Source organism: Stegodyphus dumicola, chromosome 3 (assembly GCF_044657685.1).
Source record: "Stegodyphus dumicola isolate Sdum_Otavi_A_Nest chromosome 3, ASM4465768v1".
NCBI lineage: Eukaryota > Metazoa > Arthropoda > Arachnida > Araneae > Eresidae > Stegodyphus > Stegodyphus dumicola.
In genome coordinates, this window is record NC_140770.1 from 1,722,812 (window position 1) to 1,744,836 (window position 22,025).

General features: G+C 34.9%; 1 protein-coding gene across 3 annotated transcripts in view; it reads left to right on the forward strand.

Moving 5' to 3' along the window:
* Positions 1-22,025, forward strand: part of LOC118201769 (degenerin deg-1-like) — a 63,889-nt gene that overhangs the window by 40,918 nt on the left and 946 nt on the right. For 2 of the 3 annotated variants that reach the window (XM_035373921.2, XM_085812311.1), the window contains exons 6-11: positions 770-868; positions 4,476-4,581; positions 9,467-9,536; positions 12,542-12,596; positions 17,166-17,212; positions 20,791-20,866. In XM_035373921.2, the coding sequence (XP_035229812.2) occupies positions 770-868; positions 4,476-4,581; positions 9,467-9,536; positions 12,542-12,596; positions 17,166-17,212; positions 20,791-20,866 (453 nt within the window). The remainder of the gene's footprint in view (positions 1-769; positions 869-4,475; positions 4,582-9,466; positions 9,537-12,541; positions 12,597-17,165; positions 17,213-20,790; positions 20,867-22,025) is intronic. The other variant, XM_085812310.1, reaches the window with a different exon arrangement.

The window sequence follows — 22,025 nt, forward strand, 5'->3', positions numbered from 1 at the left end:
TTCTCTCCTTTCGAGCAGTTAATTTTAAGACAGCGCATATTTTAGGTAATTTTATTGTTGTTGTCTTTGTCTAATACAATTAAAAATCCGATATCTAAAGACTCCATTACAAGTACCCTTGTTAAAAGTAAGAACTTTTTTTATTGACGTAGTTGTGTATTCTTAATTACATACTTTTAAATTATGCACTTTTACGGATAAAAACGATTCTCGAATTCTATGACATTGTCTGTAAATACTGCTATTATCTCAAACATTTTCCTTTCGGATTTTCCAGGAATATTTTTGGTTGTGTTGATGATTTGTGGCCATTATTTTTCCATTGTTTGCTCAGTAAACAAGCCTAATATTTTTTCTAAATACAGCCCGATTAATCTGTTCGTAGTTAATCAGTGTTAACTGTAATCTTAACTTCAAGTGAAAATATAAAATGTTACATTTAGTGTATATAACTTTGAAATGGTTTCTTTGCAATATATTAATTTTATAGTATATACTTCAATGGTCGTGGTTTTAGTATGTTACGAAATGTTAAATTAATTCGTTCTATGACATATAAATTAACTAAAACATAGTAATTAGATTTATTTTAATTTCCCATTATTTTTTTTTTCATTCTGATATGCAGATAGGAAGAATTATAAAAATATCTTTTAAAGTTAATTCTAAAATTTCAGTTTCACCTCTTTATGCTTTGTTATTGTCTGTTACAAATGCGTTTTTATTTGGCAATATTTCGAGTAAATTAATTCTAAGTTTCTTTGTATAGACAACGACTAAGCTGCTACCGTTACCCTACCAGACGAATTGTACCATCTACAGTGCTATGCCGTGGGCATCTCGAAACAAGGGCACGCTTACACCAAAAGTAAGTTACATTTTAATTAAATTTTAATAGTCGGACAAATTTTGCTACTCTTGATTTTGATTCTGACGTCAGAGCGTCTGCATACGATGTAGAACTATTCTAACAGAATATTCCAGTGATTGTTCTATGCCAGGTCCGTTTAGCTGTCATCCTCGATGTGATATACACTATCTCTGGTCAATATATCCTAAATAATCTTTTCAATAACCATTAGCATCAAACTTAAAAAAATCTTTGAAAATTTATATTTTTTACTTATTGCTAAGTTTAAACATAACACCATGAAGTGTCACTAACTATTGCTAGTTAGGACCAGGGTTCGATTGCAGGCGATTGGACTAGCTGCATGGGTATTTCCACTGTTTTTCCCACATGTAACGTGTATACAAGCAGTTTCCTTCTTAGAAAGTTCACCACGACCGCATCTTTCTTTCTTTAGGCAGATAGCTGTAGAGTGTTTCGCCATGATCAACTAAACTGAAGCAAGACGCTTTATGATTTAAGCAGAAGCGATCATTAGCAAAGTCTCCCTCTTGTTTGCCACGTTTGGATGCCTGCGCGTTCAGTTCTTCAGTGCCTTGGACTTTTGGTCAGTCCTTCAGTGCCTTCGGTTCCCGCGCCTTTGGTGTCACCTCAGTATTTGAGCCTTATTGAACCCTTCTTGAATAACATAAGCCCAAACCAATGCTTCCCTCCTTTTATAAGGTATTTTCTCCCTCCTTTCTGCATGAATTCGTGGTGTAACAGTTAGCAGGGCTTAATTTCTAAAATTAGAAGTACCGGAGCCCTATAGAAGACCATCTGGAAAGAGGAAAAAAAAAATAATAAATAAAAAAAGATAAAAATGTGAAAGGTTTCAGATTTTAAATTAAGATGCCAGGACTGGAATAAAAAAATTACTTTAGAGAATTAATAGGACTTAAAAAAAAAAAGGAAATTAATAGGACCTGGAAAAAAAGTCTTTGACATATGGTGGGGGCTTTTCTCCCCCTAAAAGAATCAACATCCGTGCAGGGGTTTGTTTCCTAGGTAAAAAAAAGCATGCATTTAGGGGCGTTTTTTTAACATTTTGTCTGTTGCCTTTATTTATTAAATATCATGTTCTTTGCACTTAAACCATAAAATTCAGTTCAAAAGAAATATCGCAAAATAATTTTAAATTGAGCCTATCCTTAGAATTTCCGATACAGTCTCCCACATTGGAGATAAATTTTTTTTTTCTGTACAACGTTGCCATGGCTCGCTTTGAAATCCTTGAGTTTCTTAATCAAAAATTCGTGAAAGTTTTACAAAACATGAAATCGATAATAAAACATTTCAAATTTGAGCTTCCAGATACCCATATTCGCAGTAGAATTACGTCATTCAAAATTGGATGGCTCTAGGTACCTTTGTTTTAACACAATGCGAGAAACATACACACATTTATGCAGATTCTTCATTATTTGATTTCTTCAAATATAATACACGGCGATAAGGTGGCAACAGATGCCACTAAATATTACAGCCCTGTATTATATTTAAAGAAATCAAATAATGAAGAATCTGCATAAATGTATGTTTCTTATTGTGTTCGAACTGTTGCCCCCGAATGTTAGTCCTGCATTATATTTGAAGAAATTAAAGAATGAAAAATCTGCATTAATGTATGTATATTTCTCACACTGTGATAAAACAACGGTACCCAGAGCCATCAAATTTTGAATGACGGAATCCTATTGCGAATATGGGTATCTGGAAGCCCAAATTTGAAATTTTTTTTATAATCAATTTCATATTTTGTAAACGGGAACCCACCAGCGGCCGAGCGGTAAAGTCGCTGAACACTGGTAGTTCGGTCCGAGGTTCGAATCCCGCCAACGGGCTGGCTGCATGGGCGTTTTCGTGGTTTTCCCCATGTGTAACATATATACGAGCCAGTTTCCCTTAGAAAGTCCTCCACGAAGGCATCCCTCCCCTTAGGCAGATAGCCCTAGTGTGCTTTGCTATAATTAAATACACCATATTTTGTAAACCTTTAATGAATTTTTGAATAACAATCTCAACGATTTGAAAGTGAGCAATGGCAACAATCTACGGGGGGCAGGGGGAGGAAAACCTTTTTATCTCCAGCGCGCGGAACTGTGTATCGGAAATTCTAAACATAGGCTCTTTTTAAAATTATTTTGCGACATTGCTACTGAACTGAATTTTATGGTTTAAGTGCAAAGAGCATGATATTTAATAAATAAGGGTAACAGACAAAATGTTAAAAAAACACCACTTTGGACGTAATTTAAAATTTGAAACCTTTCAGATTGTATTAATTAATCTAATATTTTTGTGTGCATATTTAATACAAATATCCAATATCTTGTCCAAATGGAAATATACATATTGTTACATTATTTTCTTTCTTCACGTTCGTAGATTTGGAGTGAATAACGACAACACTTGAAGTATCGAAACACATCTTATTTACCAATATTAATCAGATAGCTCCAAAATCCCTTTTACAGTTAGTGAACTGTCATAAACACGCTGACACGTTCAGCGACACAGCCTTCACACTGTCAGGCAATAACAGTGGAAACAGCTTCCTGCAAAGCACCCGAGTACAGCTCACGCAATTCTGATTGGTCGTTCTCGGAACTCTACGTACTCTCGAGACTCTCCACGTGATGCACTCGGCGCTAGACTTCGAGACACTCGCTCAATGACTGACTATCAGCTCGCTAGACGAAGCACACACACTGACTGCGAACCAGCAGGGTTTATATAGCTTTTGGCTTGTGTTCAAGAACATTCTGGGATAAAACGGTAAGAATTCGTTCCAGGAGGTTATCCATCCGTCCATGGTATATCGCCAATTTTGTCGCTAAATGAGCGATTTCTTGCCAAATGTGGCAACTTTGCTCTCAACCCTAAACCTGCTTCGTGGAGAAGCTATCTCACTATGCCTGTACATTTTGTAGCAATATATATGTATACTTTTAATATTTCTATTGAAAAACTGAAAAATAATCATTATAAAACATAGTGGTGGTACTAAAGTTTTTCACTTTTTGTTCAGAAGCGTTAGTCAAAAGATTGAGAACCGCTGGTCTAGAGCATCCTCTTTTAGTTTTATCTTGCAAAAGTGTATAATCTTGTAAAGAAGTGAAAGCGACAACAATACATTGGCAACAATACAACAATACAATTTTATCAGCGGCAACAATACAACGGAGCAGGTATTGATTCACCTGGCCATCAATGGAATTTTAAAGGGGTTGGTAGACGAATATGCACTAGCAGTCGATCGGCGTAATGAAGATTCCGTTGATAACAAAATTTATTTATAAAACTTTTAATTAATAGTTAACTGATATAAAGCCGTATCATATGGTGAAGAAATGATATAAAATAAGTAAACGAGAAAAATACACAAAAATTATGTAATATATTTTAAAAATCAATAATATATTTTTCTAAATGCATAAATTTTTTATGCAGTAAGTACAATATAAAAAAAATCTGGTGTATACAGACTTTTTTGTAAGGTCTACTAAAATATATATTTTTTAGACTGTATTAAATCTCAGTATGACATTGAAAGATTAATTGTATTTTTCTTTTCATTTATCAGATGTGCACCCAAGAATGTTCCAGATCTTTACAGCTGAAAGCATGCAAATGCATTTCGTCCAATTTGACGCTGGTCTTCGAAGATTCACCATGTGAGGGAAAAAAAGGTATAATTTTCGTTCGTTGTGTTTCAGTTCTTTTAGTTAAAATATTGTTGGGTGCGTACGGGCTCATAATGGATTGAATGCACAATTCGGTTAAACGTTAATAAAATGTATTCTTATCCCAAGAAATAAAACAAAATGCTGAAATTTTCTCAGAGATATTCATACAATATCTCACAGTAGTTATCTTTTAAACTACTTAAACGTTACACAGAACACAATTAAAAGCAGAGAAAACTAATCCAATCTCGCCACAAATTTGCTACAATGAACAAAAAAGGACTAAATAAACAAATGAATTGAGATGTTTTCCTCCAGCTTTTATAAGCCTTCTAATCATGTACTAGAACACTCTGGTAATTTTTGCGATGTTTACGGGAAGCAAAAGGGTATAATTACGATATATGAATTTATTAAATGCTAAATACGCGTGCTCCTGAATATTTACTTTTTTGGCGTAGCTTTCTCTTAAAACTCGTCACGTGCAGCATTGCACGAGGAAATGAAATAATTTAACTGCAATTCCACTAAAAATAGCAAACTAAATACAAAAACTGTAACAATATCTTACAATGGAAAAGGCGAAGAGAAAAATATATGTGCGATGGACGCAGTTTGGGATCAGTGTGCATGTGTACAAAGCTTTAAATGTTGTCATATTTTTATTCGCAGTACTATTTATATTTGGGGTTTAAACTGATAAAAGCATCCCGGTGATGAAGATATCCGGAGTAAATCCGAATGAAGTCGTAAAACAGGCTCCAAAACTTTGGTTAATTTTCTACTGTTCTGGCATGCTTACTCACGAAATTTATACGATCTATTAACACGCAAAACCACCAACTTGGTATTTGAAAACACTGGAAAATATCAAAATGCTAAACTTGATTATTCTTGGTTTTACAACTGCTAATGGAAAGAAGTGAATGGAACAATTTGTAAAGCAATTTAAAAATGGAAAATGTCTTTATTTTGAAAAACAAGTAAAGAACAGATTTAAAGTCTGCGATATGATTGTCTGCTTATGTGTGTGCTGACGAGTTGTCTGCTTTAGTTATTGTTTATTATTTATTACATTAGTTATTATTTATAGCAGTGATTATCAACTTGGTTAGCCATGACCATTTATTAGCAATAATTACCAACTTGACTATCAGCTACTTTAACATGATTGAGAAAATCGAAGAGAAAAAAATGTGTGTGGCTAAGATGCACTCTACTGATCAATGTTCACATGTGCAAGTAATGTTTTCGGATATGCGAGTAATCAAAAACAATGTGAAACTGAGGAGCCAAAAAGTTTTAGTTCTTTCTGTGAGTTAAGCCCATCAGCGGCTGAGCGGTAAAGACGCTGAACACTGGTAGTTCGGTCCGACGTTTGAATCCCGCGAACGGCCAGGCTGTATGTGCGTTTTCGTGGTTTTCCCCATGTGTAAGGTGTATACGAGCCAGTTTCCCTTAGAAAGTCCTCCACAAAGGCATCCCTTCTTTTAGGCAGATAGTCCTCGTGTGCTTTGCCATAATTTAATAATCCCAATCACTCTTTCTGTGAGTTAACATCATCTCTGAGCAGTCGAAGTTCACATCGAGGAGTTAACATCAATGTTAGCACATCGAGAAAAAGGACTCGAGACAGATCATTGGGGACAGAAAACGAGGGTTGGATGTTGGACAAGACAAAGGTGCACTGGTTGGTCATCTATTTCAAAGCTTTATTCGATTCGTTAGAGAATTGTGGGCTGTTTAATTCATTAGAAAAAGCAAAGAATGAAACAAAATACATTTTCAAAATATCATGCTTGAAAGATATATCAAAAGGGAATAGTTCTTCGGAGCATAAACGAGAAAGATATAAAGTAAAAAGAAAATTACCTAAAGGTTTAGCTTGATTTTAATTGGTTCCACATACCAAGAGTACTTACAAAGTTCAATAAAAAAAAAAAAAAGATTTCAAGACTACATAATACCTGTATTTCACAAAATATTATTATGCATTTTGTACTTAGATATATAATTTTAGTAGAATGATTATTAAAATTGTTGTATTTCCCAGTGCGATGCAGCGGGAGACAAATTTTAAGAGAAAGCTATGTCGGAAAAGGTTAGGTTAGGTTATTTTAATTACGGCAAAGCCTCGAGGGATATCTGTCTAAGGGGAGGGATGCCTTCGTGGAGGACTTTCTAAGGAAAACTGGCTCGTATACACGTTACACATGGAGAAAACCACGAAAACACCCATGCGGTCAGCCCAATCGTGGGATTCGAACCTCTATGTCGGAAAAGAGGACACGTGGCATTTAACATTGTGTAAATAGTTATCACGGTAATTTGTATTGAAATTGAATAAATATAATTGAGTACAATGTTAGCTGTAACCGCAATTCCATCCTCTTATTGTTTTCGAGTATATACCTTTCCTTCGCACCCAAGCTTGATTTTTCGTCCATCGGTGCAGAAAGACTTAGCGGGTGCAAAACAAAACATCTGTCAACTTTGTCTGTCTTTTTAAACAGAAAATAGTAGAATTTTCTCGTGACCCGTTAAAACCTATAAAAGCAGAGAGATAAAAGCGGAGAGACAGCGTCTAAGAGCAGTTGCTTGGTGATTGTTGTTGCGAGCTTTTTTAGTCCCGCGTGAATTGAGATATCAAGTTAGCTTTCTGTTTAGATGCGGTTTGCATTGCGTTATATTTAATGTTCTTAATAGCTTGAAGCATAACTATTGATTATATTGCTTAATATTGTGAACACTTGTATGAATATCTCTGAGGAAAACTCCAGAGTTCTGATGTATTTCTTTCGGTAACAATAGATATTATTAACCTTATCGAACTTGTGCATTCAATCTATTACGAACCCATATGCATGCAACAATATTTTGAATTCTCTCCCTTTATTTTTGGAACAACATAAAACAATGAAAACAAAAAAGAACATTAATTTGGATAAAAGAAACAAAAGTTGGAAATTTTGGATTTTGGTTGGGTGCATATAAATAATTATTTAGATCTCGTTAATAAAATTAATATTTTTGTTTACTGAATTAAAAAGTGCATTGAGTACAACTGCTAACACCATGACTCCAGATTTTCCCACGAGTTTACAAATTTTCAGACTTGATTGCAAACGCAGATTATAAGGTATTTCTCCCGCTTCTCTAGCGTGCCTTCGTGGTGTAACGGTAGCACGCTGGGCTGGTATTCCAGAGGACCGTGGTTCGATTCCCGGTGAAGGCGGTTGCATATTTTTCATCTTTTCTGCTTCCAATTAACCTAATGACTCTACAAGTGGCACCCAAACTAAAAGCTGTGGATGATGATTTTCCGCACCCAGGATTTGGCCACCAGGTTCCCTAGGGCCTAGTCGTCCTTTAAAAAGGGGAGTATATAAGGTATTTCTTCCGCTTCCTTAGTGTGCTTTCATGGTGTAGCGGTAGCACGCTGGGCCGGTATTTCAGAAGTCCGTGGTTTGATTCCCAGCGAAGGCGGTTGTTAATTTTTCATCTTTTCTGCTTCCAATTAACCTAATGACTCTACATGATTTTGCAAGAGTTTTTGGATTAATTTTTTTTGACAAATTTCAGCAAGCATTCCAAATGAAAATCAGCAACATTAATTTCTTCCATGTCTTCCTTTCCCACCGCAGGGGGGGTTAACGCAGGAAAACCTGTGAAGCTACTGTCTAGGATCTGTACCTAAACAGTCTCAGCCAAGGTGGGGTATAAAATCACGAGCTGCGGTTGATGTGACCTGCCCTCGTTTATTCGAGTGGCTCGCAGAGTGAGGCGGTGTAAGCCCTGTTGTAAGTAAAGTGCCACATCAGGTGTCCTGCATAGTACTGGTAGGCAACATTTCTGACGATTTGTGTCCCCTTCCAGGTGATTTTTGGCCCCTTGCCTTGGATTTTCAGCTGGAGTCAAGTCTGTGTCGTTGCATCTAGTTGTAGGACCACGTAGAAATTTTATTGTTGTTCTTTGATATCTCAACTTACTTTCTCAACGATATCGTCTGCTTCTTGATAGAATTTTCTGTGCATTTAAGCATTTTCATTAAGGCAATGAACATCTGCTACCATTGATTCGAAAGAGGAGAAAATTATTTGATTGAAATGAAAAAACTTAATCTTGATTTTATCAAACAAACTTTGACTGCAAATGAAATATTGTTCATTGCATAAGATACTGAGCTAAGAATGCAATCTTCGACTTGTGTTGGAAAAACTTTATACTTCCGGAGAAACTTTGGTCTCAGAAGTCTCGAGTGACCTTAACGAGTTGGTGAACATTTACCCCACAGGAAATGGATAATTCATAAGAAACCGCATAAAAGGTGCACCTTGCATTTTAGAAAAATGTAAATAACAAACTTCTGAAGAGAATGAAGAGAATTCACCATATTAGACCTGAAAATTCTCAAATGAATAATAAGTTTCTGTTACATGACAACATGGTAGAATTCCTCATTCTCTCCAAATAGTTTCTAGCTAAGTAAATTTTCTCGGTTATTATTCCTGTTATCCACCAGATTTCGCACCTGCAGATTACTTTTTCTTCCCTAGAGCCTCATCTCAAAGTTGGTTAGTTTAACAGCATTGAAAACATTAAAAATCTTTACCAATAACTTAAACAGTATTCCAGAAGATGAATTCTGGGAAGAAATTAAGCAAGTGAATAAACTTGCCAAGCATTGTACAAACTTACGAGGATTTTATATGGAGACTAAAAAATAAGATATTGATTTCTACAATTTTTGATTACATATGAACTTAGCTTTAAAACTCTGCAGACGCACGGTGTACAAAAATTTTAATTCTGTAACCATGTATGGGAAAAACAAAAGCCTTCGGGGATATACCTACAAATTAAAATACCATCTTTTTTTCTATTTTAGCCTTTTGTGCGGAAGATGTAGAAAAGAATACGACTGACTATTGCCGAACACTTTGTAGAGTACCCTGCGAGTAAGTAATTTTACAATTTAATTCATTTTCCATAAAGAAATAATTTTAAAATGATGAAAAACTGTTTAGCTTTGAACTTGACGCACCGTCGAGCGGTAAATTCCCTGAACACTAGTAGTCGATCCGAGGTTCGCATCATGCGATCGGGCTGGCTGCATGGGCGTTTTCCCTATGTGGAATGTGTTAATAAGAGTCAGCTTTCCTTAGGATGTCCTCCATGAAGGCATCACTCCCTTCTGTGTAGTACCTTAGGGCAGAGCAACGTTAATAATAGCTTTGCACTTTAGAATGCTAACATTCTCTGAACTTATTAGATAGGAATTATAGATTCAAGGCAAAACACGAAGAACAAGAAGCATGCATTTTTAGCCACAGTGAGATTATAGAATTCTAAATATATCTGTATTTGAGATGACAAATAAATTCGGAAAGTTCTTCTAGACACAGTCTGCGTGATGAAGGATGTTTTCTCTTTCCCATTTTCTCGTTTTTCTGCGTAGATACTATTTTTAAATGTGCTCACTAGCGGCCGGGCGGTAAAGTCGCTTAACAGCTGGTAGTTCAGACCCGGGTTCGATTCCAGGCCACTGCAAGGACGTTATTGTGGTTTTTCCCCATGTGGAGCATGTATAAGAGCCAGTTACCCTTAGGAAGTTCTCCATGTTGTTAGGCAGATAGCCCTCGCGTGCTTTGCAATAATTCAAGTCCTTTTTACTTAAAAAGTATTTTTAAGTCGTTAATGAGCTTATCAAACAAGAATGTTTATACTTTATAATTTATTCTCTTGGGCTATTAGAATAGACACTAATTAATTTTATGTATTCTTTATGAATCATTTCATTCAATTTATTTCTCTTAATCTGTCACTGCAACAATACTGCAATTTTCCGTTAGCAAAACATTTCTAGTGCTGTAATACCTCTTCAGCATTAATGTTTAATTAGCTTAGTAAGAACAAATTAGTTGTATCGTAAGTCCCTTGCCTTTTAACGACACAATTTGTATAAAGAAGGTATAGAATGATCCATTTTATATGAGCAGGAAACGCACATAGGAGATAGGGGGAGAATGCTGCTGAAGGAAGTGAAATTCGTTGTCTGATGAAGCATTCCTTGCTACGGATGACACAAATATGCACCTATGTTCGCTACAATATTCATTAGTTTGATGATGATTCTCGCTCCTTCCACTTTATGAGGATGCCCACATGGCCGAGCGGTTAAGTCACCGAACATTGGTAGTTTGGTCCGAGGTTCGAATCTCGCGTACGGGGATGGCTAGATGGGCATTTTTATAGTTTCCCCACGTGTAACATCTATATGAGCCAGTTTCCTTTAAAAAGTAACCCACAAAGCAGATAGCTCTCGAGACTTTTCTGTAATCACATAAACCAACCTTTTATGAGAAAATCTATATATCTTGGAATTATTTGTGACGTGTTATGAATGTTGAGGCTTTTTGCCATTGGTCATTTGAATAGATAATGCGTCACTAGCCAAAGCAAACCATTGCTTGGAGCACTACCCAAAGTACACCTCCAAAGGCAGTGGCGTAAATAAGGATATGCAAGGAATGCAGTTGCATAGGGGCCCGAAGGCTGGGGGGGCCCATGAATGTCCTGCTGATCTACATTTACATATTTAAACTTAAATCACGTATAAAAATCATGTATTCGAGTAGTTTAGTGTACCAAAACGTTTTCTTAAAAGAAAGGGGGGCGGAACTTTATCATGCATATTTTCTACAAAAATTGTATGTTCAAAAAGTTTTCTTTATGAAATTTATAAATATGTTTTATATTTAGCAAATGTATCATTTACTTTATAAACATTCTTATTTATGACTTGTATATTATTGCATAAGTCATGTTTGTAAGCTCAGTTGATCACAGAGCGCTATATATTATATTAGTATATTTTCTTTTTTGTACATTTACCTATCATATTGTCTGTCAGTTTATAACATAACCAGTTATTCACTAGCTTTCTAAATTAAGTGAAGAAAAAAAACTTCGATTGGAGCAGATTTTATATAGAAACTTGAAATATACTTGCATGTAAAACCTACTAGATTTTATTTAAAAATCTCCACAAATCTAGACTTTCTTTCTCCCCCCCCCTTTTTTTAAGCACAGTAAATTAATTTTTTGGTGGGGGCACAGGAAATGTTTTTGCACAGGGGCCCAAGAGTTCTACCTACGCCATTGCACAGAGGTAGCTGTTGCATCAATAACATGTACACCTGCTTGTAGTCTGCATGTTGTTGTCCATAAAATGCAAGTTTAACGCCATTAAATTCACACTTTATGGAAGTCTTGCATTAATTAGCATTTTACAAGGCTGTTTCTTCGCTAGTTGTGTTCCCTTGTTGCATGCCTGTGGGGCCCCCTTTTTTTAAGCACAGTAAATTAATTTTGGGGGGGGGGCAGGAAAAGTTTTCGCACAGGGGCCCAAGAGTTCTACCTACGCCATTGCACAGAGGTAGCTGTTACATCAATAACATGTACACCTGCTTGTAGTCTGCCTGTTGTTGTCCATAAAATGCAAGTTTAACGCCATTAAATTCACACTTTATGGAAGTCTTGCATTAATTAGCATTTTACAAGGCCGTTTCTTCGCTAGTTGTGTTCCCTTGTTGCATGCCTGTGGGTTTTCTATACACTTTGATATAGTGGCTCCATCTAGTGGGATATTACTAAACCATTTTGATAATACATCTAGAACAATAATAATACCTGTTAAACATATTCAAAATCCAAACGAAGTTTGTAATCTTCGTATTAGTATTTGTTAGTCAATTCATGCATGTTTCTGCACACAGGAATATTCTCAATATTCAAGAAAAATAAATTCAGTAAAGAATTTCCAATGAATTTTTCAAGACAATGATTTTAAATTGTAATATTGCTTCACCAAAAATTTTATTTTAAATAATGATTTAAAAAACTTGAAATCTGTTTTGACATTAAATAATTTCTTATTATGTGAATTATGTTTTGGTTACAGAAGGAAAACGTTTGAAGCTTCCGTAGACTCATCTGTGTGGCCTAGGAAACGACAGGTATGTCATGACATTTTCTTTTTTAAATAAATGCGAAAACAGTTTTTTAAGTATTATTACTTCCTTGTACGAAGTAAAAAGGAAATACTGTAATCGCAAAAAATTTCAAGCATATTTCAACGCAAATATCCATTTTCACCGCTATCCAATGCAATTCAATGACGTTTCTGCATGATATCTGTACATAAGGACAGGATAAAGGACTCTTTTCTTCCAAAAATTTGTAAAACTAATTTAAAATGGATTCTGAAGAGAATTTTTCGTGGAGTCTGTGCGTACGTATGTATCTCGCATAACTCGAAAACGAGTAGCCTCAGAACGTTGAAATTTTGTTTATAGGACTGCTATAACATGTAGATGTGTACCTCGTGTTTTGGCATTTTGGAAAACTACAACATCCCCAACGTTAACAGAAATATTGGTAAAGCATGACATGGAATTAACAACGATCGGTATGAGGGTAGTATGGAAAGATACCTTATCATACGATGTGAATGATTTTATTAACTCATTAAGTCATATTTAACATAGTGGAAATTAGACAACAGTTTGGTTTCCAATGGGTTATATTTCACGTATGTAATTGTGAACATCAAATCGCGATAGTGATTAGTGACTCCGACTGCCATAGTGCTGGACCCGAGGTTCGACTCCCGTAAAAGGCATGGATGTTTGTAAATGTATAGTGTCTATGCGGTATGGGGGTACTCCAAAGATGCGGCGAGCCGAAAGTCTTCTCGAGATGCTGGTGGTAGGTGAAGAGAGCTGGGAGACCTTCAGACTTGTTTCCCCGGGGTGCTCTTTCTCGAAATTGGGGGTGGATCTGAGCTAAGTATGGCTGTCACCTATATGGTGCTCAAGGCCAGCAACAGGAGCATTCCTTGCCACAATGAATGTCATGGTCTTGTTCTGACCACTGTCTGACAAGTGAGATTGGTAACAGGAACAACGGTACATCAAATCGAACAAAAGGAGGTTAAATCGGTGGTTTCCGACCTTTTGCCTGGCATAGTACTTTTTAGGAACAATTTCTGGGGTGGAGACCCTTAGACCTACCCTGTGTCTAACAAATTAACAGCATTTATTTAGGAGTAGTATTATGGGGCTAGAAAGAGGAAAGATGTAAAGGACTGTATTATAAAGAGCTACAGAAACAGTTGAACAATACCCAAACAATGAAATTCTATTTTAAAAATTCTTAAATTAACCACGGTATCTATTTATTCTCAACTACCATCAATACACTTGATATATTCAAAATCTGTCCATACACAAAAGTTCATTCAAAGCTCAATAAATGAAACAATGTAGAAATTTTACGTTATTGGTGGCAACAATAGTAAAAGTCTATAGAATAAACACAGTTCCTCCAGTTTCTTTGCTTTTTATCCAAAATTCGTATTCTTCATTACATAAGAAAAATTCGAATTTAGTTTTAATAATTATGCTGCAGCTAGAAAAAACTATAATGACACAGCAGACCTAAATTAAGAATTACACAGAATGATATCTAATCAATTAATGAAAACCTATGAATGCATTTAATCAGTTTTCTTATTGTAGGTTCATTTGTGCATAATAGTAGGTGAATGTCTATTTCTGCATTTAATGTCTGGCTCTGCGAATGCTTTTTTTTTTTCAGGGGGGGGTACCTATAAAATTGGAGAACCTTGCTTCACACAGATATGTAGTTAACAAAGGTAGCAATACAAATGTTGCTTTCTGAAATAACATTGTGTAATTACCTTATAAATGCAGCCAAATGTCCGGCAGACTTTGGCCTTAAAGCACAATTTTGAGTTCGATGTGGATGTCAAGTCCATGAAAGTCTTATGTTTTGTTCAATTTAAGCTGCGTGGTTTTTTTTTTGTTCGCTCTTATTGGAATCGAGTCCCATTTAAAGTCCTAAAGCACATTCTCATGATCTGTCTGAAAACATTCAAACAAATCTTTATGAATTTCCTCTGTATGACTTTCGTATTTTTTTTTTTTTTTTTTTTTTTTTTTTTTTTAATCTTTGCTGCTTTCCTCGAAGAAATGTTTTGGAATAAGTAAACAATAAGTATCTTAACGCAACAAGCTTAAGTTTGGCGTATATTTAGTCAAGATCTTGAGTTTGGCGTAGATTTGAGATCTTGACTATATCTATGCTAATCTTAGATATCCCTTGGCCTGTTTCTCTTCTGTTTTCAATCAATATTTTTGCGTTCTATGGGTTCATGAATTTGGATTGATTGACAACAGCACTTGACAAAGAATCAAAGCATAATTTATTTAGTCAGTATTACTCAGGAGAGATCTAAAGACAATATTGCAGTCGTCGAGAAACTACGACAAACACACTGAAACAATCAGCAACACAGGCTTCAGATTGTAACGGTGAAGACAGCTTCCCGGTAAAACACTAAAATACAGCTCTTGACTTGGTCAATGGCTCTCGGAGCTCCACACACTCAAGATAAAACTCAACGATACACTCGATACACATTACTTCTGGGCTAAACCGGTAAGAATTCATTCTGGAGTGTTCTCCATCCGTCTGTGGCACCTCTTTTGTCATCAATTTGACGATGTCGTGCCAAATCTGGCAACCTGGCCTCTCCTTACCGTTTTCTGGAAACCTTAATCCCGCTTTGCTGGGAAGCTTTCTTACCATGGATGGGCATTTCATAATGATATCTTTCTTTTCCACGCACACTAATACGTTAAGTTTCTTGTTAACACGTTGAGCACCACTTCAGCTATCTGTGGCTGACACTAGATTTTCCGTTTAGGCCACGTGAGCCATCTGTGATAGACACTAAACTTTCCGTTTAGGTCGCGTCACCCATTTGTGGCTGACACTAGACCTTTTCATTTAGGCCGCGTCTACCGCCGCTGGCTGACAGCGTGTAACAGGATATATAACTATAAAATTTACACTATTTTATAAAATTACACAAAATTTATTTTAAATTTACTTAATTTTGATTCATGATTTTATTTTGATTCATTGGATTTCATTGAAAGACGGTAAACATAAAAACGGTTCTATTACAACAGCTATTACAAAATGTGACAACACTCTTTTGGTCTTTCTACCAGCTTCCGTTGCATTTTTACCATAACATAATTTACAATATTTTTGTACTTCAGAGGCTTTTTCCCAGTTTTCTTCGGAGTTCATGTTGTCGTTTTCTAGATAGTCTTGCATTTTTGTTCAACGGAATGTCTTCTTTTTCACAACTTGTTGCTATACGAATCACTGGCCCTATAATACCAGCGCTTTTAAGTGAAGAGCGTTGCCTGAACGGGATTGCCTAAAGCATAGGCGTGGCGCTCAACGTGTTAAGGCACCACACACTGGCATTTGTATAGAAAACTGTGACATAGCTTTCTTGCAGTTAAATTCATTTCATTCATTTCCTTAAACAGTTTGGCCAAATATGCCAGTTACAGCATGCACAGTCTTCGCCATTTGAAACAGTCACCAATGTAGCTTTAGCTTTCAAAAATACTACTACCTCTACTCGTTATTTCACCCACCAGTTTTGCTCAACCATTATTAGTTTACTGAATTATACAACTAAACCGATAAACGCAGAGGAACATCGTTAAAGAATCATGCCATTATCGCTGTATAAATTCACTGTGAAATGACTTTAAGTCGACTAGCTTACATTTGTTGACATACGACTGAATTTCGACAAATATTTTAACGGATTCTAGGAATTCTCGAATAGCTGAGAATGAGTAAGAAATTTTTTGAATGTGCGTTTCTAAGAAACTTTTCGGACATTTAATTCCAAGAAGATCCATCAAAAATGCGGCTACCAACAGATTGGCGTCCTTCCCGTCATCTGTCCATCTTGGTTTTGAAATTAGTGGAAGTAGAATAATAGAGCGTCATCTAAAAGGGACAAAATTTAACACAGCAGATTTCCGTTTAGAATGCAAAGATTGCTATTTCAAGTTTAATTATTAATCCCAAAAAGGATACATAGAGGGCGCGTTGTTTTTCAAATTGTTTTCACCAAATATTATTCCCTTTATTACTTTTAAGAAAATTAATAATGAAGAATCTGTGCGTATGTTTCTTGAACTGTGAAAAAACGATGGTATCTAGAGCGATCCAATTCTGAATAAAGTAGTCCTCCACCCGAACAACCTGGGACGAATTTTGAATTTATTTTATTACCTATGTCATATTTTATGAAACTTTAACGAATTTTTGATAAACAAACTCAACGATTTGAAAGCGAGAAATCGCAATACTGTACGGGAAAAACATTTTTATCACAAATGCATGGGACTGTCTTATTGGAAGTTCCAAAGATATGCTGTTTTTAAATATTTTTAGCTCAAAAGGGCGTTAGTCCAAGTGTATGTATGTGTAAACAAGAAAAAAAGCTCCTTTGGATGTAATATAAAATATATAAAAATAATATATTTTAAGATTTTTTTGTACGGTATTGAGCAATTTTTATATAATTTTTTTAATTACAAACTTTATTGATTATTATTTGAGCTGTTCTCCTCCATGTCATTTTTCCTTTTAAAACTAACTGAAATTTTTTTGTCTTTTTTTAGATGTTTAATGCCCCTACTTGGAGTAATAAAAACTTGAGCGAAATCAGGTAAATTTCATATAAATATATTTTATTTAAATATACAAGAAAGAGAGGATGAATTAACCTTTGAAATATTTATTTATAAATTATAAAATTCCATATGTAGTTCGAGTTGATTGGCATGTTTTCTTTTGTGATGCGATTACGAACATTTCGAGTACGTCGAACCTTCTAAGATGACCACCGAAGATCTCACATAATCTACGTAATTTATCTTTAAACGGGGTGTTTGTAGGAACAGCGATATAGACAGATGTTATTTAAGTTCTCAAAAATATCTTTCATTTTCAAAACCGATAGTTTGAAGGAGGTGGTTATCCAAAGAGCATGCATTGCATTGATAAAACTAAGGCACTTTCTTAGCGTGCCTTCGTGGTGTAATTGTCAGCACATTCAGTGCTTATTTCCAGAGTTCCGTGGCTCAAGTCCCAACATGAGCACTGCTCATTTTTTCACGTCTCCTGCTTCGAAATAACCTAATATCTCTACAAAACAACTCTGAATGTACATATTGCAGGGGGGGGGGAGGAAGAGACAATTCTGTATCTCTCGTTCTACTGGATCGATTGACGAAATTTAACTTCCGTTTTTCATGTTTTAGAAGCGGGACTTGGGATATATATTAGATACATGGGTAATTCCAGCACAAAGCCCGACATTTTTTAATGATATACTTATTTTTTCTCATATTTGATTCTATGATTCAAATTATGCCAAAGTGCCAAGTTTTGTAAAAATCGCACGAGTAGTTCTTAAAACATTAGCTTGCAAAATTTTAGCCCCTCAGTGTTAACTGAATTTGGTATATATTTATTAATACTTCTTGTTTTATTGAACTTACTTGATTTTTTTTCGCAGTTTGAAACTTATATTCAATCCGAAAAAAATTTCGCATATATTTTCTGATTTAGTTTTTAGATTTATGCTTTTTACTAACTTTTATAAATTTTTCAAAAGCAATTTTTAATTATAAACCATACAATTTTTACCGTCACCTTGAAGTACGTGCATTTCTAGACATGCCTGCAAAAAATTTGCCTGTTTTTTTGTTCAAACTTTTCTCCAGACATACGTGAAATTGGCGCGTTTCGAAATTTGGCATGTTGATTGTAATATTTTATTATTTAACAAATAATTATATTTGTCATCCTTGTTATTGGAGTGGCAACGCCATATTTGTTTCGTGTAATCGTTGTTGAGCAGCGTCAGAAATGTTTAAAATTATTATTCTAAAAGTTTTACGAGTAGTAGATGTATGTAAAATTTACAGAGAAAGAAACTGTAATAAGAAGCTGGAGTGTGAAGTTGTAACGAATAAAATTCTATTCAAATTATCTATCTTAATTGACAATAAAATTTATGTTTTACTAAGAATATCATCTGTTAGTTTGTTAAATACATAGAATAATATAGAAAATGTTACATGATAATAACGCCAAATGTGGTTTATGCACGTTGGTAAAATTATTGGAAATAATGAACAATGCACCATTTTTCTCTCGCACACAATGAAATGAAAAGAAAAATAAGTTACCATGCAATAAGAATTTCGCCAAGTGAATTATTCTTGGCGCAAACTGAATTGAAAAAAAGTGCGCAAAGATAAGTTTTTGAGTTTCTGACCAAAATTTGCAAAATTTAGTATTTAGGCATAATTTGAGTTGTAGAATCGAAATATGGAAAAAAAATCATTATTTTATTTTAGAAAAAAGTCGGATTTTGTGTAAAAATACCCATGTTAGAGCAATGCTGTCTCTCTCTCTCTCTCTATATATATATATAATTACAAAACAATTCTTTTGAAAACAAAACACAAACATGCAAAAATAATTGGCATGTTATTTCAGAAAAAGTCTGATTTTATGTCAAAATACCTATATTTGAAAAGCTATATGTAAATCTAATATATATATCCTAAGTCAATCTTTCATATCGCAGTAGATATGTAGTTCTAAATATTTAAATTTTAGATGTAACTACGACATTTTTAATTGGCTCAGCGATAGTAACTGTTGAAGGAAAAATGAAGCGTTAAGCAATGATATTAAGCTTTTCATTAAAAATGTGATTTTGGCATGTTTTCTAATTTCAACTAAATCTCCGCTGTAATGAGTTTGCAACGTGTTTAAGTTATTTTCTTTTCTAAAGTATACCAATTGCTATTCTTTAAAGTAATTGGTATAAATTGCTATTCTTTCAAGTGCATTTTAAATTTGATTGATTTAACTTCAAATTTGGCATACTTAAATTAGTTTCGGTTTGAAATTAGTTTCCAATTAAAAAGAATTGTTTTAAAATTGTTTCTTTCTTTTCATCTTAGTTATAATATTCACAATTATTGTAATATAGTTACAAATTCTGTATAGATGTCAATAATTTTAGTGAAATTGTGAATTGAAATTTTCTATAATGTAACACTGAAATGCTTAAGAGATGATCTGCCGTAAAAATAAGATTACAAGGACAAGTCTGTTTAAAATTGAGGTAAATGGCTGTCGCACAAAATGGGCGAGATATTGCCAAGTTGGCGATGGCTTTGGCGACTAAATTTTGTAACGAAATTTAACGAAAATTTTCCAAAAATCATCAAACTTGGCGAAAATTTGTCGACATTTTCGTTCGATCCTTGTATAATTGTAATTGTAGTAAACGGTTATCTCGCTAAATTGGCGAAATATTGGCAAGTTGGCTATGGCGACTAAATTTGTGTCTGTAAATTTGGCGAAAATTCGCCAAAAGTCACCAAGCATGGCGAAAATTTGGCGACATTTTGGTCCGATCCTTGTATAACTAATCGGTGCTGTAATTGAATAACGATTTGATCCCTATGTATAACTGTAACCATATCCGGCCTCATATGTAACTAAATATCCAGCCTTAAATATAACTTCCAGTAATTTCTAGAACTTGTTGGTACCAGAAATTCCTCTGCAGGTGTGGTAAAATTATACAAGACCGAGAGATCATCAGATGTTTTCCCGACTACGGAGTATTGCGATATCTCCGCGTGAGCTTCACTCTATAGATGCCCTTTGCATTGGGTTGTGTTTATCTTTCTAGTAGTTTGAAGTGTAGCCACTGATTGTGCTTTGTCATAATCAGAAGAGCTGTACGAGTATTTTTTTGGAAAGTTCCAGAACTGTGAAGGTAAAATAACCCTTTTGTTAAAGTAAATTTTATTACAAGCTATCATAGGTTCTGTTCGCATTCAGTTTATTACGAACCCGTCCGACAGCCACAATATCGTTATAAAAATTATAATATCGTTATTAGTTAACATTTTATTTTATTGTACAAACAAAGCATCATTGAACGTTCCGAGTGTATTTCATGTGAAACATTTTATACGATACACTTATATAAAATGGTCAATTTTTACGTATTTTGTCAATAATATATTGTTCACAATTTATTATTAAAATACTGATGTTATTTTTAAATCTTCATCATATAGCCCCATATAATTACTTGCACACTAAAAATTTTAAATTTTCTCAGAAAATAAAAGTGAAATATAGAGTAAGATGCATAATGTTCAACAGATACATTATTATTTTCTGACAATAGTTTATTATGAATTTTAGGAAAAATTTAGTTCGAGTTAAACTGTATTTACGAACAATGGAAATCACGATGTATGAGCATCAGCCAAAGTATGAGGTAACAGACAAATCTTGTCTTTCTTTATTTCATTTCCAGTAGTTTTTGAATAACTTGGAGTAATAAAAACTTGAGCGAAATCAGGTAAATGTCATATAAATAAGACGTGAAAGCTGTATGAGATATTAAAATTGTGTTAATTCATTTTTTGCGGAAAGTGTGTTTAGTATTTACAGAAATATTTTTAAACTTATGGAAAAAAAACTTTTGGTGTATCGTTAGGTTGATTTGATTATGGCAAAGCATTCGAGCGCTATCTGCCTAAGTTGAGGGATGCATTCGTGGAGGGCTTTCTAAGGGGAATTGGCTCGTATATTTTTGGGAGGGAGAGACAATTTTTTCACAATTAAAAAATAGTGGTACGTGGTATTTAATAGTGGTAAGTGGTATTTACATGGGTATTTAATTTTAATAATTAACTAGGAGTTTCTGCAACGTTTCTTAATATTGCTCCTTTTAATCTAATCATCCGGTAAAAGTGGGAAAGACAACAGAATTTCATCATTGAGCGTAGGAAGGGGCTGGTCACTAGAATTTCACCATTGGTCCTAGGTAGAAGGGGGCGGGACAAGAGAATCCCACCATTAATAGTGTGTAGAAGGGGCGGGACAGCAGAATTTCATCATTGGTCATACAGGTATAATTCCGCCGCTCTAACTCTGCAGTTTCACACCACTTTTGAGAGAAGTTATCCAGCGGTCCCTCTTATCTCATATCCTACCATCAACCTCTCAAGTGGACTTCGGCTCGTCGTGTATTTCGAGTGGCCCTGGCCGCACAGACACTATACGCTTACAAACATCCATGACTTGTCCGGGATTGGAATCCGACCCCATCGGTATGGCAGATGGCGTCACTAACCACTATACTGGCTGCCGGCAATCTAATCGCACCTATATAAAGTTCTAGCTTAAAATTGTCACAATGGCCATGTACATCTTTAATACATCATTCAATTTATATTGGGCCTACCAGCAGCCGAACAGCAAAATCGTTGACTATTTTTAATCAGATCCGAATTCAAATCCAGGAGAACAGGCTGGCTCCATGGAGGTTTTCTGGTTTTTCCCAAATGTAGTGATCTACATTTCCTCAAAACATCCTCCACGAAAGCATCCTTTCGTTTCAGTAATCGAATCCTTTCGTTACCGTAATCGAA